General features: G+C 43.8%; 1 protein-coding gene across 1 annotated transcript in view; it reads left to right on the forward strand.

The window, feature by feature from the left end:
• The window catches only part of LOC137533555 (natterin-4-like), a 39,050-nt gene extending 24,530 nt beyond the window's left edge, over positions 1-14,520 (forward strand). The window contains exons 3-4 of the mRNA XM_068254923.1: positions 10,867-10,987; positions 13,311-14,520. Of these exons, the coding sequence (XP_068111024.1) occupies positions 10,867-10,987; positions 13,311-14,407 (1,218 nt within the window). The 3' untranslated portion in view covers positions 14,408-14,520. The remainder of the gene's footprint in view (positions 1-10,866; positions 10,988-13,310) is intronic.
• The last annotated feature ends 4,926 nt before the right edge of the window (positions 14,521-19,446 follow it).

A 19,446-nucleotide genomic window follows, 5' to 3' on the forward strand; every position in this document is an offset into this window, starting at 1 on the left:
AGGAATCAATTCCTTCTTCTTTCCAGAAAGGAGTCAATCGTATTCGAACATTGAGTCAAAATCTATAAGTGTATGGCCAGCTTAAAGCGGAATATATAACCCTGCATTTCAACTTTGCTCTAAAACATTATTTACAGCATATTGTATGCAACCAGCATTTTTTTTTACTAGACCAGCATTGGAAGGGTTACACACAGAACTTTAAAGTTCCTGGAGAGAACTGCTCTCAGCAGCCGAAGTTTAGATAGATACTGTTTACTTAAATGTAACAAGTGTGGAATGTGACTCACTCTCTCTGACTGTGCAGGAGCTGGAGGACAGCCAAAGAGTGTGCAACATTCCTCACTTGTTACATTCTGTTGACTTGCGGGGAACAGTTCTCTCCACGGAACTTTAAAGCTCTGTGTGTAACCCTTCCAATGCTGGTCTAGTAAAAAAAAAAATGCTGGTTGCATATAATATGCTGTAACTAATGTTTTAGAGCAAAGTTGAAATGCAGGGTTATATTCCGCTTTAAGACACTCTTTACATTTTCTTTGTAGACTAATGAAGCATAGTTTTAGGACACCTGAAGTGAGAGGTATATGTATATGAAGGCTGCCATATTTATTTTCTTTTAAATAATAACAGTTGCCTAGCAGTCCTGCTGATCTTTTATGTAGTTTCAGTAGTGTCTGAATCATCCACCCGAAAACAGCATGCTGCAAACCCAGTCAAACTTTAGTCAGAAACAGCTGATCTGCGTGCTTGTTCAGGGTCTTTGGCTAAGAGTATTAGGGTCCCTACACACATCCAATTTTGATTGGCCAATTTCGCCACATCCATGTAGTTTGAGGACCATCAGATTATGAAAAGTGTGATTGTGTAGGTAAGAAGAGATTGTGTAAGTAAGCTTTCATACCACATGGAAGTAATAAAGTTGGCCAATCAAAATTGGATGTGTGTAAGCAACCTTAAAGGAAACTAAGCACCCTTCCTTTCACTGGAATTTCTCCTGGCATAGAAGCTGCCATGTTCTCCACTCCCCTTCTCACAATTCTTATTTAAGGTGTGTACACACGCACTACTGTAACGAACGACCCTTCCGCTGGGTGGGCGTTCTGCTGACAGTAGAGCGTGTGTACAATCTGTCGGTAGACTGATAACACTGTTTCTGACAGATCCGCTCTTCTGTCGGCAGACTGATAACACTGTTTCTGACAGATCCACTGAGCGGATCAATCAGAAACAGTGTTATCAGTCTGCCGACAGACTGTACATACGCTCTACTGTCGTCAGAACGTCTGCCCAACGGGAGGGTCTGATGAACCCGTCGTTCATTAAGGTTCATACACACACACTACTGTAATGAACGACGGGTCCGCCAGTCCTTCCCGCTGGGTGGGCGTTCAGCCGACAGTAGAGCGTGCGTACAGTCTGTCGGCAGACTGATAAGGCTGTTTCTGAACAATCCGCTCAGCGGATCGCTCAGAAACAGCCTTATCAGTCTGCCTGACAGACTGTACACATGCACTACTGCCGGCAGAACGCCTGCCCAGCAGGAGGGTCTGATGGACCCGTCAATCATTACAGTAGTGCGTGTGTATGCACCTTTAAAGTACATACACACGTCGGATTTTTCCAAACGACCCGTCGTTTAGACGTCCAAATGACAGGTCATTTGGAAAAATTCGAGGTGTGTATGAGCCTTTACAGAAGTCAGAGATGCATCTTGACAAATTCACTTTAGATAAACTCTTTGAAGAAACTGTCCTAATTTAATTACCTCCCATCCCCCATTGATGAAAAGGTATTGTTTACTTCTTGGTAATGACTACAATAAAGCAATTAGCTTCCTGAAATCTCTGCGGCTTGGATTTATGGGCAGGCCTGAAGTAGGCTAATAAAACTTAATTGTTAAACTCTGAATGTAAAATAAAAGGTAAAATGGAAGTTTATTTTAATAATGAGACATATTGTTGGCATGTTTCATGTGCTATTGAGATGCACTGGGTGCTAAAAATGGTGCTCGGTTCACTTTATTAAGTCTGGTACACACTATCAATTATGACTGGCCGATCACTGACCCAGTTTACCACATCCATATAGTATGAGGGTTTACCTACACAGTCTCAAAGTACTCATTATTTGTTGACTGTCATACTAAATGAAGGTGGTAAAATTGGTCAGTGATTGGCCTATCATAATTAAAAGTGTGCACCAGGCTTTGTGCACCAATGATGATTGGCCAATCACTGACCAATTTTACCACCTCCATGTAGTATGAGGGTTACCTACACATTCTGCTTATAGTATACAAAGTCTGTTGACCCTCATACTACAACAATGTGCATTGTTTTAAAGGAAATACATATGGCAGCTTTCATATTCCTCTCACCTTATGTGTCCTTTAAGAAGGGCCGCGATTCGTTAGCCCGGGGATCAATGAATCGGGACATGGTGCCCGATCATTGATCCCTTTCCCGGCAGAAAAAGCGAAAGCTTCTCTAAGAACTTTGCTCTTCCTGCCTCTTACGTCCCCCCTACGTCCCTCTAAGCCAGGGGTCTCAAACTCCAATTACCTGGGGGCCGCAGGAGGCAAAGGCAGGATGAGGCTGGACCGCATAAGGGATTTCACAATCAGAGGCGCATCGCCGCCTCTGCCCGCCCCTCTCACTCTTCCTTCACAGAGAGGGGCAGGGAAAGGCAGCGATCCGTGCAGCGATTGATGCCAGGAGGGGCAGAGCTGAAGCTGAAAGCTCTGCCCCTTCCAGGAAATGTCGGCGGATTGCCCCCGGGCGATTTGGGGAATCTGCAACTCTCGTTTAGCGGCGGGGATGCGGCAGATTACTTGGGAGCACTGAAGCGAACTATAAGGAAGCTTTTGCCGGCGTGGGCCACAAAATATTGTATCGAGGGCCGCAAATGGCCCACGGGCCGCGAGTTTGAGACCTCTGCTCTTAAGCGTACGTGTTACGCTTAGAGTGACGAAATGTAAACAAACTCATGGTTGCCCTCTTGTGGTCAAATAGAAAACTACATATACACACAAAAAAATGAAATAAACACATATTTACATTAAAGAAAATGACTATATACATCCAACCCTCCCAAAAATACTCAAATAAAATGTTTAATAAAACAAAAAAAAAACAATAAAAAAAACGTAAATACCTAAGGGTCTAAACTTTTTAAATATCCATGTAAATATGAAATATTTTTTTTTTTAATTATAAGTTTGTACATAGTGATGGATGCAAAAGGGAAAAAATGCACTTTTATTTCCAAATAAAATATTGTCGCCATACATTGTAATAGGGACATAATTTAAACGGTGTAATACCGGGACTATTAGGCAAATACAATACGTGGGTTTTAATTATGGAGGCATGTATTATTCTGAAACTATAAAGGCCGAAAACTGAGAAATAATGATTTTTTTCCGTTTTTTTTTTCTTATTCTTCCTGTTAAAAGGCATTTACAGCAAAGTAGCTCTTAGCAAAATGTACAACCCAAAGAAAGCCTAATTGGTGGCGGAAAAAACAAGATATAGATCAGCTCATTGTGATAAGTAGTGATTAAGTTATAGGCGAATGAATGGGAGGTGAAAATTGCTCGGCTGCATAATGTGAAACACGACTGAGGGCTGAAGTGGTTGATGAGATACAAATAGTTCTGAGTTGGTGAAAAATGCATGGTAATGCTATGCAAATTTATGCAGCTGCAGAACTCAACTAGTCTTTTTTCAAGCTCAATAAATGAAATTTGCATCAGAGCAGATTAGTTTCTTAGTCATCATCTCTAGTTTGAGCATTTCCATCACACATAAAAAAGCCAATTTTCTTGAAAGCTGATGGTTTACACACTTTATAAAGTAATTGCAGCCAAATTATGCTTGTGCCAGGAGGTTGAAATGTCTGACAAACGAGCAGTTCATCTGCCCATGGAAAAAAAGGCCTAAAGCCAGGGTCACACCTCTTTGAATCGCATGTGTTTTAGAAAACGCAAGCAAAAACACACATGATGATAGTCTATGGGCCGCGCAAAAACCGCATGGATTGTATTTTTCAATGGGTTTTTAAAACACTCAACAAGTTCATTCTTTCTGCATACTGTATGCAGAATGCATGTGTTTTGCATGCAATGCTTTCCTATAGAGGAAAAAAAAACATGCATTTCACATGCGTTTTTTATGTGTTTTTGCCTAAATAAGGTAAAATAAACGAATTTGAAAATCATTTATTTTTACTTGTTAAATATGAGTATTGATTAAAAAAACACAAACGGAAACGCATGAAAAAAATGCACAAGGAAAACCGCAAATGCAGGAAAGAAACGCCTATAGCAGAATACTGACGGTCCGGTCTCTGCATGGACAAGTGTGAACTTAGCCTTAAAGTGGATCCGAGATTAACTTTTACTTATTGCATAATTGTGTTCCTTTCCTATTGTTTATAGGGCATTCCTCAAGCCAAATACTTTTTTGTTTTAATACTCTAATTCCCTATAAACTGAACAAGCCTCGCCCACAGGTTTTCAGAGAGCCTTGGCAGTAGCAAGGGCTCATGGGAGCTCAGTCTAGGCAGGAGGAGTCGGAGGTATTACTAGCCAGAGATTTCAGAGGCAGAGGGGAGGAGGGAAGAGGGGGGGAGATTAGGGTTTTTTTTAGAGGCTGAGTGCTGTGTGTAATGTTTACAAACAACATGGCTACTGTCATTGTATCACAGGAAGAAATAATCATATTCTATTGAAGCTGCTTTCAGCTAGATTTGCTGTGTAAACTATCTAAACTTTAGATAAGATGTATAGACAAGTTACTTGTTATAGTTAGTTTTTCATCTCGGATCCACTTTAAGCTTTCAGCCCCAAATTACTATGAGAGATGTACATTCCTTGACTAGTGACACTTCACCAGTAAAGAATTGTTTATTTGTACTTAACTTTGCACTGAACATTTTACTATAGTAGGAACTGGTGCAATGCTGTTAGGGTCCTTTCGCAGTCTGCATGTTGCTTTACTATACCTTTGCATTGCGCATTAAGACGTGGTGTGACCATACGATGAAAGTATGCTTCACTGTCACTGTAAATGCAATGAACGCTATGCTCTGTGTTTCTCTGATGTACCCCCCACGCATTGCACCCTATGTGAAACTACCAAAGCAAAAATATTGCATCACATTGGAATGCAATATTGTCCTTTGCGTCGGAATGCAATGGATCCAGTGCAAAAGGACCCTAAGGCCTCATTCAAACCTAAAACGAAAACGCAGGCGTTTTGCATTTTTGTGCGCTGTTTCCCCCCTGGTGTTCCACTGCGCGCTGCGTTTTTGTTAAAATCGCTTTTCCCGAGCGTTTTTTTCATTCGCTCCCTGACGCAAGTCAGGAAGTGAACTCTTTGACCCGGAAAAGAATAAATACAATGGGGGGCGTTGCTAGCCCCTAAGATCAGTGGTACGTGCCCGGATCTATTCTGGGGTGCCCAGACAGAGTCAGGCAGCAGGCAGATTCTGTCTCCAGGTTCTGCAGATATCTTCTCCACCTAGACTCTGAGAATGAATCAGATGCTAGAGCTCCTAGCGTCTCATTCTCGGATGCTAGGAGGAGAATCACCAACTACAGAGGATGTCTGTCCATACTTGGAGATCAGATGGAGGAGATGAATAGTTCCTATCACTGTGCTACTCTGCTGGAGGGGGTCAGAACAGTGAGGGCACACAATGATGCATGCTCCCTATGGAGACTCCAGGCACCACAGCTTCCAGCATTTCACAACACCCAGCATGCCCCATAGAGGCACCCCAGCTCCCAGCATGGCACCACACAGCACCAGTCATGATCCATAGAGGCACGAGAGTACCCAGCATGCCCCATGGAGGCACCAGAGCACCCAGCATGGCACCACATCAACCAGCATGCCCCATAGCAGCATCGTAGCACCCAGAAAATAATTGGAGCAAGTACTGACTCCTGCGGTACCCCACTGCTAACAGTTTCCCATTTTGAGTATGTTCCATTTACCAGAACTTGTTGCCTTCTATACCTTAACCAGTTCTCTATCCACGTACACACATTTTCTCCTAGCCCCTGTATCATCAGCTTCTGCACCAGGCTATTGAGGGGAACAGTGTCAAAAGCCTTTGCAAAGTGCAAGTGCATTACATCTATAGCTTTCCCAAGATCCAAATTTAAATCACTGCTTCAAAAAAGCTGAGTATGTTGGTGAGATAGGACCTGTCTTTAGTAAAACCATGCTGTTGAACTGAAGTAAGATTATTCTGGGCCCCATAATTTTGTATAGCATCCCTTAAGATACCTTTAAACAATTTACACACAACTGATGTTAAATTTACTGGTCTATACTTTCCTGGCTCTGATTTTTTCTCCTTCTTGAATAAGGGAAAACACCAGCTGTATGCCAGTCATAAGGAACTGACCCACTTGAAAGAGAATCACAGAAAATAAGTGGCTTATCAATAACTGAACTCAACTCCTTTAATACCCGGGGGTGGATGCCATCTGGCCAGGTGCCTTGTTTATTTGATTCAATTGTGCCTACACAGCTTCCTGTGTTAGGCAGAGATGTGTCTAGGGAAAACGACGCCTATGGCAAACACTGAAATCTGCGTCCGGAGAAGTGGGCGCACCCTCCAAATATTTATTCTCTGTTGAATTGGTTGTGTCTGAGTTAAGGTGAAGCATGGCTTGTAAGAATGGAGTATCGCATTAGGTCAGTCTGTACATATTCCCCGAATAACAGTTGGGCAGCTTGTCCTGCAAAAGATGTAACCAGGCGGCAGAATGTCCCCCAGATAAAAACTAGAATCTGTATGAAGCCAACCAAGGATACTACAGAGCAGTGCCCCAGTAAGTGGCACCCATGGCACATGCCATACCTGCACCCCTGTAGATATGCATCTGGTGTTAGGAAATTCATGCTGAATGAGGTAGATTGGGAACAACCCAGGGCCATATTATGAGCTAAAGGAATCACATTGGTAAAAGACAGAAGCAAAGCATTTTAGAGCTTATATATTTGTAAAACTTTTTGGGATTTGACTTTATATCACTAGACACTTTGTTCCACTTCCAGTTTTGCAGGTCTCATTACGTTTTGTGCAGCTTTTGTTACATTCCCTATAATTCTTTAGTGCAGATGCTGTCCCCTCATTCTTTAAGGCTCTAAAGGCATTCCGTTTACACTTAACCATCTTTAAACTGCTGGGCGTTAAGGACGAGCTCAGTGGGCCGATCTGGATAATTTTTTGTTTTATACACGCAGCTAGCACTTCGCTAGCTGCGTGTCTTACCAATCGCCGCCACGATACAGGGCCACCCCCGCATACCCCTTGCGCGCCAGGCTGCGCTATGGGGTGGATCGGGACTCCCTGTGACGTCGATGACGTCATTCCGTTCGTCGCCATGGCGACGGGGAAGCCCTCAAGGAAATCCCGTTCAGAATGGGATTTCCTGATGGGCATGATCACCGGTGGCGATCGGAAGAGTGGGAGGGAACGCGCAGGGAGGGGGGTATCATGTAGCTAGCGCTAGGCTAGCTACATGATAAAAAAAAAAATAGCTGCAAAAAACCACCCGCGGCCTCACGGGTCAATCAGAACGCTAGGGAGGTTAAAAAAAAGCATTATTTTCAATACTGGCCTTTTTTAAAATCTAGAATTTTTATTTCCATAAGGTATGTACATTCTACAAAGAAGTCATTAAAGAGAACCCGAGGTGGGTTTGAAGAATATTATCTGCATACAGAGGCTGGATCTGCCTATACAGCCCAGCCTCTGTTGCTATCCCAAACCCCCAGAAGGTCCCCCTGCACTCTGCAATCCCTCATAAATCACAGCCACGCTGCTGACAAACAGCTTGTCAGAGCTGGCTGTGTTTATCTCTATAGTGTCAGTCTGCTGCTCTCCCCGCCTCCTGCAGAACTCCAGTCCCCGCCTGCATCCCTTCCCTCCCTGCTGATTGGAGGGAAGGGACGGGGGCAGGGACCGGAGCTATGCAGGAGGCGGGGGAGCAGCCGAGACTGACACTACAGATGTAAACACAGCCTCACAGCACGGCTGTGATTTATGAGGGATTGCAGAGTGCAGGGGGACCTTAGGGGGGTTTGGGATAGCAACAGAGGCTGGGCTGTATAGGCAGATCCAGCCTCTGTAAGCAGATAACATTCTTTAAACACACCTCGGGTTCTCTTTAAGAATCTGTTTATTTTATTTAAATCTGTTTGAAAGTTTACTTTCAGTGTTCTTGCCCAGTAATTTACTCTCCCAGTCTACCAGTCTTAGCGAGTCCCTGAGCTCGTTAAATTTAGCCTTTTTAAAATGTATAGGTTTAGTTGCCCCCCCCCCTTGTTCACAGCCGTGTTGAGTAGTAGGTCATATGTTACTGTATTTTTGTCACTATTTCCCAAATGTCCTCGAACTTGCACATTAGATATAACATCTGGTCTATTTGAACTTCTCACCCAGCACAGCAGCACCATCCCCGTTTAGGTGCTGGCCTTCCCTACAGAAGAGCCTGTAGCCGACTGAAGTCTGCTCGTTTCATCAAGATCTAGTTCCCTGAAATCGCTTTTTAGGACCTTCCATCTTCCACTAACTTTGTCATTGGTACCAATGTGCACCAAGACAGCTGGGTCCCCCCCAGCACAGCACATACTGAAGCAGTAGAAGGTTTAATCACCTCCTTATGATTCGTCCCCTTCTTACTCTTTCAGCTCCCCATATCCCCCCCCCCCCCTCAGCCTCTATATTCTTTTACAATCTTCCCTGGTAATAAGGTCCAGTCGTGTTAGATGGAAGCACTGTGCATGCACGGGCTGCCCTTGCGCATGCCCCCATCAGCCGGAGTGTTCTGTTTCTGCGCAGTGCAGCGCGACTGGACCCGGTTACCGGGGAAGATTACAGAAGAACGGAGCAGCCCACAGAGTACGTAAAGTTGAAGGAAGCCGCAGGCAAGTATAAATGTTAGATTTTCGGTCAAAGAGCGGTACAATTTTTTCACATGCTTTTAGACTCTAAGGCAGGGGTCACACTTGTCTTTCAGTTTTCTACTTTGCAGAAAACTGAAAGACAAGTGTGACCCCTGCCTTACAGCAGCTAATGTAATTTATAGAGAAAACTGACAAATTGCGCAAGATGTCAGTTTTTTTTCTGCGTGCGAAATCTGCATTAAAGTGTGACCTTGCTTATTGATTAACATGAGTTCTCAGTTGAAGTCAGTTTTTCTGTGCAGAAAACGCGTACGAAAGCCGATAAGTGTGACCCCTGCCTAAAAGCAGCGAAAAAAAATCATACCACAGAGAGATCTGCAGCAGCCCAGCACATTACTCACCTCTCCTGGATCCAGTGCTGCAATTCTCCCTCATGATGACAGATGATGATCTCACCAGAGGTATCCGAAGCCTCCGAGGACCAGAAGAAGAATAGCTGTCAGCGTCTGGATTCCGGGGGAGGTGAGTTACAAATTCCTGCAGTGTGCAGGATCTGCCCATACCTCCCTGTGGCTATCACGAGTAAAGGTGGCCATACACTGGTCGATTTGCCATCAGATTCGACCAACAGATAGATCCCTCTCTGATCGAATCTGATCAGAGAGGGATCGTATGGCTACCTTTACAGCAAACAGATTGTGAACCGATTTCAGCCTGAAACCGTTCACAATCTGTTGTGGTGGTGCTGCTGCTGCTGCCCCCGCCCGCCCGCATACATTACCTGCTCCGCCGGCGCGACTCTAGTCTCCTGGTCACCGCTGCTCTGTCTGCGCTCTGGTCTCCAGGTCCGGCATGCCTAACTTCTTCTAGCCCGGCAGGAAGTTTAAACAGTAGAGGGCGCTCTACTGTTTAAACTTCCTGCCGGGCTAGAAGAAGTGAGGCATGCCGGACCTGGAGACCAGAGCGCAGACAGAGCAGCGGTGACCGGGAGACTGGAGTTGCGCCGGCGGAGCAGGTAATGTATGCGGGCTCTATTGCGTCGGTCGTCGGGCACTCGAACGCCGCTAGCGATGCGCTCTTTACCCACGGGCGATCGACGGTTATTTTCCGCACGGCACGATCGACGGGATCGGACGAAATGGATCGAAATTCGGCGTGTAGCGTGAACGATTGGCAGCAGATTCGATCCCAGTGATCGAATCTGCTGTCGAAACGGGCGCAAATCGGGCCAGTGTATGGCCAGCTTTAGGCTCGGGGTTACCGCTCTGAGCTGCGTATTTCTGGTCAGAGTCTGATTCCGGGTTACCGCTAAGGAGATTAAAGCAGACCTGGAACCTCCTGAACTAAACTTTAGTCAGTGTGCAGAAACCAGTGTAGAAATTCCCACTGGTTACCTCACCTTACTGAAGTCTACAGTCAGGATTGAGTAACTATAGGAACATAAATAATAAAGCAGTAAAAAAAAAAAAAAAAAAAAAAAAAGACAGCATGGATCCTCCCCTTTTGCAGGTGCTTTCCAGCTTCCTTCATGCGGACATTATGGAGATACTCTTTCTCTGTGCACTACAGGCACAATTCTTATTGATCTGAGGAAGCAGGAAAGCACTTGCAAAACACGTTGTCTGCTATTGTGCAATAAGCTTATCTAAAATCACTAAAGGGTTGTATTTTTCATCAGGCGAGGCAAGCCATTCACTTCTCCTTTTTAACCGTTAACATATTTTATTTTTATTGGATGCCTCCAACCTCTAGTTTATATAGATACAGCAAACTGTGCTTTTAAAACCTTTAGATAATTACTGTTCTGAATGTTGTCTTTCGTAGATATGAAGATTTTTTTTTTATCACTCTTTAAAAGCATTTATTTTTTAACTGAAGCCAGTAAGTCTATGTACTACTAGGGCAACACCTTTATAAACCTATGTTCCTCCCCCTGCAGATGAAGAACCGTTTGGTGTATTACCTCGTGTCTATCAGCTGGATCCTCATCCTTATTGAATCAGCAGTTGTTCCACCAAATAATATACAAAAAGCTGAAAAAGCTAAAGAAGCTCTCCCAGGTAGTCTGACATACTTGTTCCCTTCTCTTCTTTTTGTAGGATGGATTCACAGTGGTCAGTTGCATACCACACTAGTTATAATGACTGTGAATGTCAATGGGGACTGGACATAGATTTTAATAGAAAGCCTGCCTGCAGCAATTTAGAATAAAGGAAACTGTGGGCCTTGTCTAAAGAGAGTCAGTGTGGGTGAGTGGCAAACACATTATTGAATTCAAGGGGAGGGGGAGATTCGAGAGAAATCCATTATGAGAGAATGGGAAGAGTTGATTAGAGAGTAGGAGATGAGAATTGTGTTAGTAGAGCAGAGATTATGTGCAGGGCAGTATCTGGAGACAAGTGTAATTAAGTACAGAAGGGTGAGACTGTAGAGTACTTTGTAGGCGAGGTTAAGGATGCTGAATTGTATCTTGTGTGATAGGCAACCAGTAGAGGGACTGATTGATACACAGTAGATAGTGAGTAGGGACACAAATGCTTAGGAGAACTCATAGAGAAGCATGTCATCAGTTTGATCAGCTGATAGATTTGTAAGGTTCTGATTTGCTGGTCATGATCATGTGTTAAACCAGGAAGTCGTCACCAGGGCCGGGCTTAGGTTTCACAGCACCCTGAGCGAAACCTGATTTTTGTGCAACCCCCCTTTATCCTCTTCCCGCGTGCGCACACACACACAGGCCCATATGCAATTCACCTTTTCTTCTGAGATATCTCCTAGGAAAGTGGTTCCCAACCTTTTTGACGTTGTGACACAAATGCTCAGATCTCTGTGACAAGTCACATATGTATAATAAAAAAAATACTATTAATAACTACGAATGGATGGAAAGAGTGCATTATCCTGAATACACTTAAAAATGAAAACTAGAACCTTTCAGGAATATTAATAAAAACAATCAGTGGGGCAGTTAGACGCCCCCCCCCCCCCCCATTTAGAATGATAGCACAACACTGACAATTCGTGCCACGTGTTATAGCTGCAGTGCACCCCCCAAAAAAAGTGCCCTCAAACTCAGTATAGGTAGGTAGCCAGGTATAGGTGCCTCCAGTATAGGATCTCATGTGTAGGTGCCCTCAATATAGCTTGCCAAGCATAGGTGCCCCCAGTATAGGAAGTCAGTTGAAGGTCTCCATCCCCCCCCCATAGGTAGCCAGGCGTAGGTGCCTCCAGTATAGGTAGCCAGGTGTTGGTGCCCTCAGTAAAGGTAGCCAGCTATAGGTGCCCCCAATATAGGACATCAGGTGTAGGTGCCCTCAGTATAGGCAACCAGCTATAGGCGCCCCCTAGGAAGCTGGCGCCCTGAGTGACCATTCCGGTCGCTCAGGTCAAAGGCCGGCTATGGCACCTACACATGAGATCCTATACTGGGGGAAGCTATACCTGGCTACCTACCTATACTGAGTCTGAGGGAGTTTTTTTTGTGGGGGGCGCACTGCGGCTATAACGCGTGGTGCAAATTGTCGGTGCTATGCTATCATTCCAAATTGGGGGAAGAGCTAACTGTCCCACTGATTGTTTTTATTAATATTCCTGAAAGGTTCTAGACTTCATTTTTACATTTATTCAGGATAATGCACTCTTTCCATCCATTTCATGGTTATTAATAGTATTTTTTCTATTATACATATGTAATGTATCACAGAGATCTGAGCATTTGGCGTGATGTGTCATTACTTCAAAAAGGTTGGGAACCACTGTCCTAGGAGGCAACTCAGGAGAAAAGGTGAATTGCATAAAGGCGTGTGCGTGCGTGCGTGCATGCGCGAAGAGGATGGGGGGGGGGGGGGCACAAAAAACAGGTTTTGCTCAGGGCGCTGTGAAACCTAAGGCCGGCCCTGGTAGGTGCCCTCAATATAGGTAGCCAAGCATAGGTGCCCCCAATATAGGAAGTCAGTTATAGGTCTCCCCCCCATAGGTAGCCAGGTGTAAGTGCCTCCAGTATAGGTAGCCAGGAGTAGGCGCCCTCCATCAGTATAGGTAGCCAGCTAAAGGTGCCCCCAGTATAGGAAGTCAGGTGTAGGGGCCCCCAGTATAGGAAGTCAGGTGTAGGTGCCCTCGGTATAGGTAGCCAGCTATAGGTGCCCCCTTGAAAGCCGGCGCCCTGAGCAACCACTCTGGTCACTCAGGTCAAAGGCCGGCTATGGGCTGAGGCAGTTGGGGATGCAAGCTGTTAACGTATACTAATGTAATTAGTAATTTTTCCAACATGGCTTAGAGTGGTCCAGTTAACCAATAGTCGGTCAGTGTACTGGTTTGATATTTTTGATGTACCTGATCTATTTTTCGTGAACATGTAATTAACTTGTCAATTCTCTTACACAGGTAAAGAAAATACCAACAATGAGGCTGCTGTTAATCCAGAGAGGCACAATACTGATCTGACAAAAGCTGACAAGCTTCCAGTACAAGAAGCAGAGACAGTGGAGATGACTCCTCTAGCAAACACTCGACAGCTAGTTTACAATGACTATGTGAGCCTTAAGTGGGTGGACTGGGCAGGCTCTGTGCCCAGTGGTGCAGTCTCTATAAACAACCAATATGCAGGACGCACTGATTATGTCTGTTCTGTGCAGACATGTGCTTTAGGATACTACAGCCCTAGCAAAGGCTCCTACTGCCGTTACACCAATGCTGGGCGAGAATATAGCACGTCTGCCTTTAAAATTCTAGTAAATGAGCAGAACTTTGAGGTGATTCAGTGGCTGCCAGGTTCTTATGGCTCAGTTCCATCTAATCCAGTGAGCAGATGCTCAGGAACATTTGTAGGTAAAAATCAGTATGGGTTGGGCATGGTTATTCCATCTTCCCGTGTTCTCTCTATTCCTTTTAATGGCTATGAATACACATATGACTATTATGAGGTGCTTAACTTGTATACCAACTACAACACTCAAACACTTACAGGTGTCTCATATAGTAGCAGCCAGGCTTCTTACTTTCGGGAAAATACTCAGGTGTTGAGCTCAATTAAAGTGACTAATAATGTCTGCCAAGCACTGTCTAAAACTGTGGTCCTGAGTAAGACAGTACTAGCTGACAAATACTGGGATATTGGGCGCCCAACAAATCCACATGTGAAAACCACAATAACAGCCAGCATCCCCTCCATTTCAAGGACCTCAATCTCCTTACCAAGCAGTCAAGAGTTTAATTGGGAGGAAGGAACTCCACTTAGTCAATCTTTATCATACTCATTGGGTTTAGCAGTGCATGTAAATCCCTTCTTTGAATGTGAGGTTGTGTTACAGGGAACAAATATACATACATCAATGCCATTCTCAAGCACTCTCACCCGCACTTACCAGAATGGAGAGAGACGGTCAATGACCATCAATGGCATATTTACTAATGTCCAGATGGATGAAGTTACTATTTCCCTAGGCAAGTGCAACCGTATTCCCAATGCTCCACCATGTTAGCCTGATAGCTTACATGCTACATATAAATGCTACTGTACATTTTCTTTTCTTTTTGTGCTGTAATGTGTAAAAGAAAGTGTTCTTTCTGCATCATAAGTAATGTGCTACACACAATCTCTATCCTTTTAAACCTCTAATGCACTGTGACCTTTAATTGGGCATTAAAATGATTACACTGAAGTTATTTTCATGTATTTTGTCCTTATTTTCTTTAATTTCATAGGTGTCAGCTGGTGTATTCCTTTCACTCTTTAACAGCCCCCCCCCCCCCCCCCCCCCGTCCCCACCATAATCAAAAACAACATCATAGAAACTACCCAGAAGTCAAGGCGGAATCAAATATTGTGAAGAGAACACAAACACAAATGAACTCATACCATTATCACAAAAGAAAATAATGTCACCCGTTTGCTTCCAAATCATTAAAACTCACGTAAAATAAAAAAAAAAACATGAAAAACATTAATACAAAAACATACAACTGTGCCCCCGGATCAAATATTGTAATCAAACACTTTAAAGATACAGATAATTATATTAATCAATGCAGAAACATGGACAAAGCGCATCTCAATATTGAAAATATTATACTTCCAGTGCCCATCAATGATATAGTCTGTACTGTACAATCTTACCACATCGATTTAATATCAATGACTACCTAAAGTGACTAATCAAAATATATTAACTCAGTTTACTCTTGTACTACATAGATTTGGTAAGATTGTACAATCAAGATTTCCCTTCCCTACTAACATACAGTACATGCATGCCATTTCTGCCAATAGTTGTGACACAACGACTTCAATGTTAGTCTGCACTTTTGATGAGCACAGTGTGCATGCAGACTGAGCCTGTGCTCATTAGTAGGGGCGACAAGTGGGGGAGGCACCAGGGTGTAATACCGTGTTTAGTCTCAGATCTCCCTGTCCAGCCTCCTACCGCACAGCCCCTCGCACTCCCGGCAGAGTTTGGCAGAAGAGGGTGGCTGAGTAAATGTAACTCACTCATCCTGGCTCCTGCGGCGATCAGGGTCAGATTTCTGGAAAGGCCACAAAGGCCCAGGCCTTGGGCAACAGCACCTGAACAAAAAAGAGGAGTTGCTACATAGGAAAGAGGAGGCTAAAAATAGTGAGCCACACATGGAAAAAGGGAAACTGATGCCCAAGGGAGCTGGTCATGAATAGAAGGGCTACACTAAATACATGATACGCATGGAAGAGGAGCTGCACAAGCAATGGGAGGGGCGTTGCTGTACATGAAATGGGAGCAACAACATACTTGGCCTAGGGGCACAAAAAGTATAAATCTGGCCTTGATTTAAATTGATGGGTCCATTTTATTTTCAAGCTGCATATATTTGCATAAATTTGCATAAACTCAGAAGAATTTGCATATCTGTGATCATTTCTAGTGGTCACTCCACCAGGTTTGCGCTTTCCTAACACTGCACTTTATATCTTTTTGGTTCCATTTGGCATATCAATTTTGATTTAAAGGGATTTGAGCATTGTTTTTAGCATTTTTTTTTTAATCAGCTTTATCAAAGAAAAATAAATACAAAAATAGTATCTGTAACAATACAGTTAGTTCAGCAATAAGGACCAATGCAACAAGACAGTGTGACCAGTCAAACCAGCACCACAAAGGGATAGAAGAACAGCCATAACAGAGTAGAACAAAGTATACGATCAGCCAGCTACATCACGTCCCGTGTATTCAGTGGGAAAAGAGGGTTAGTAAAAACAATAACTCAAACATAATTATACTGAGCCTCCAAAAATCCTGTCTCGGACAAGAGCATATCCGGCAACTGAGGGGTACTTAGCCACCCAGCCCAAATGTTTTCAAACCTCTGCGGCACCCCCCTATGAATATAAATCTGTTTCTCAAGCTTTAAATGAGTATTCATTTATATCACCCAGGTAATAACAGAAGGGGGAGTCAGGTTATTCCAGAGCAATAATATAAGTTTCCTGGCCTGAAACAGAAGTCGATGAAGCATAATTCGCACAGGCTCCGACGAAGCCAAACCAGTAAAAATCCCAAGTACACAGAACTGAACCATTTGGTGGAACGTCAAATTGGAGACTTTGTCCACTAGATCAGCGTTCCAATACCTGTGCAATTTTGGACAATGCCACAGCATGTGCAAAATGTCCCCATGGTCCCTCTGACACCATGAACATATTGGATCAACTCTACAACCCATAGCATACAACTGTTTGGGGGTCAAAAGATTTCTATGCAGAATATTATTTTGGGCATTTTTTAAAATAGACCTGTTGGAGGTCGGGGGGGGGGGGGGGGGGGAGCATAACTTTCCTATCAGGTGCTGATCCCCTGGCCCATGGGATATATACCATCTTCTTCCCACAACCACCAGCTTCTGTGGAAATTTGTAATTCTGGTGGCGGTCACATGCTGTGATGCATGCTTGGAGATGTAGTCTGGGAAATCAGAGTACAGAGTGCATGGATGTGTGATCCCTGCCGGGAATAACAAATTCCCATAGAAGCTGACGGTCGAGAGAAGATGGCGCATGTTGCACAGGCCCAGATTAAAATTGGACCAATCAACTGCCATTGCAGCTGATTTTGATTGGCCCACTTTCAAACTGCAAACTTATCGACAATCCATATTGCATAACACTTTTCTGTGATTGGAAAGGGTTTATCACAATTTCTATAAATATATTGTCCTTGTGATTTGTATTATCTGCTTGTTGGTGGAAATCTCAGCATATATTTAGTACATTCTACTTGTCTTTGGTAATATCTGCATTACCTTTAGTGGTTTTATTTAACCTCCCCGGCGGTGCATTTGTGTCTGGAATGATGAGTCAAAAGCGGTACATTTATTTCAAGAATTTTAGGCCTCCAATTCGTAAGTCATAACTCACCAAAATATATCGGAATAAAAGCCTGGTAGACATTCTGCATATAAATAAAAGAGCAGAACACACATTTGTTGAATTAAATTTATGAATAAACTTAAAAAATTGTAGAAACTGTACAAATAAAGCAGGCAGAGAGTAGTCAAAATCCAAGCAGAAGTTGGTGCAGGCGGCAGACAGAGTGTAGTCAAAATCCAGGCAGACGTCGGAGCAGGCAGAGAGTAGTCAAAAACCAGGGCCGAGGTCGGTGCAGGCAGCAGAATAATTAGATTATGTATACACTGACCTAAAGGATTATTAGAGAACACCAAACTAATTTGGTGTTTGACCCCCTTTCGCCTTCAGAACTGCCTTAATTCTACGTGGCATTGAATCAACAAGGTGCATTGTTTAGAAATGTTCGCCCATATTGATAGGATAGCATCTTGCAGTTGATGGAGACTTCTAGCAGGATAATGCACCATGTCACAAAGCTGGAATCATTTCAAATTGGTTTCTTGAACATGACAATGAGTTCACTGTACTAAAATGGCTCCCACAGTCACCAGATCTCAACCCAATAGAGCATCTTTGGGATGTGATGGAACTGGAGCTTCGTGCCCTGGATGTGCATCCCCATCCAGGGCACGAAGCTCCAGTTCCATCACATCCCAAAGATGCTCTATTGGGTTGAGATCTGGTGACTGTGGGAGCCATTTTAGTACAGTGAACTCATTGTCATGTTCAAGAAACCAATTTGAAATGATTCCAGCTTTGTGACATGGTGCATTATCCTGCTAGAAGTAGCCATCAGAGGATGGGTACATGGTGGTCATGAAGGGATGGACATGGTCAGAAACAATGCTCAGGTAGCCCGTGGCATTTAAACGATGCCCAATTGGCACTAAGGGGCCCAAATTGTGCCAAGAAAACATCCCCCACACCATTACACCACCACTAGCCTGCACAGTGATAACAAGGCATGATGAATCCATGTTCTCATTCGGTTTATGCAAAATTCTGACTATCGAGACTCCTCAGACCAGGCAACATTTTTCCAGTCTTCAACTGTACAATTTTGGTGAGCTCGTGCAAATTGTAGCCTCTTTTTCCTATTTGTAGTGGAGATGAGTGGTACCCGGTGGGGTCTTCTGCTGTTGTAGCCCATCCGCCTCAAGGTTGTGCGTGTTGTGGCTTCACAAATGCTTTGCTGCATACCTCGGTTGTAACGAGTGGTTATTTCAATCAACGCTGCTCTTCTATCAGCTTGAATCAGTCAGCCCATTCTCCTCTGACCTCTAGCATCAACAAGGCATTTTCGCCCACAGGACTGCCGCATACTGGATGTTTTTCCCTTTTCACACCATTCTTTGTAAACTCTAGAAATGGTTGAAATGGTTGTGCGTGAAAATCCCAGTAACTGAGCAGATTGTGAAATACTCAGACTGGCTCATCTGCAACAACATATATATATACATACATACATACATACATGTCCTTATCAAATAATTAGCATATTATGATAAAGTTCATTATTTTCTGTAATGTACTGATAAGCATTAGACTTTCATATATTTTAGATTCATTACACACAACTTAAGTAGTTCAAGCCTTTTATTGTTTTAATAGTGATGATTTTGGCATACAGCTCATGAAAACCCAAAATTCCTATCTCAAAAAATTAGCATATCATGAAAAGGTTCGCTAAACGAGCTATTAACCTAATCATCTGAATCAACTAATTAACTCGAACCACCTGCAAAAGATTCCAGAGGCTTTTAAAAACTCCCAGCCTGGTTCATTATTCAAAAACCACAATCATGGGTAAGACTGCCGATCTGACTGCTGTCCAGAAGGCCATCATTGACACCCTCAAGCAAGAGGGTAAGACACAGAAAGAAATTTCTCAACAAATAGGCTGTTCCCAGAGTGCAGTATCAAGGCACCTCAGTGGGAAGTCTGTGGGAAGGAAAAAGTGTGGCAGAAAACGCTGCATAACAAGAGGTGACCGCACCCTGAGGAAGATTGTGGAGAAGGACCGATTCCAGACCTTGGGAGACCTGCGGAAGCAGTGGACTGAGTCTGGAGTAGAAACATCCAGAGCCACCGTGTACAGGCGTGTGCAGGGCTACAGGTGCCGCATTCCCCAGGTCAAGCCACTTTT

Source organism: Hyperolius riggenbachi, chromosome 9, assembly GCF_040937935.1.
Source record: "Hyperolius riggenbachi isolate aHypRig1 chromosome 9, aHypRig1.pri, whole genome shotgun sequence".
NCBI classification, from domain to species: domain Eukaryota; kingdom Metazoa; phylum Chordata; class Amphibia; order Anura; family Hyperoliidae; genus Hyperolius; species Hyperolius riggenbachi.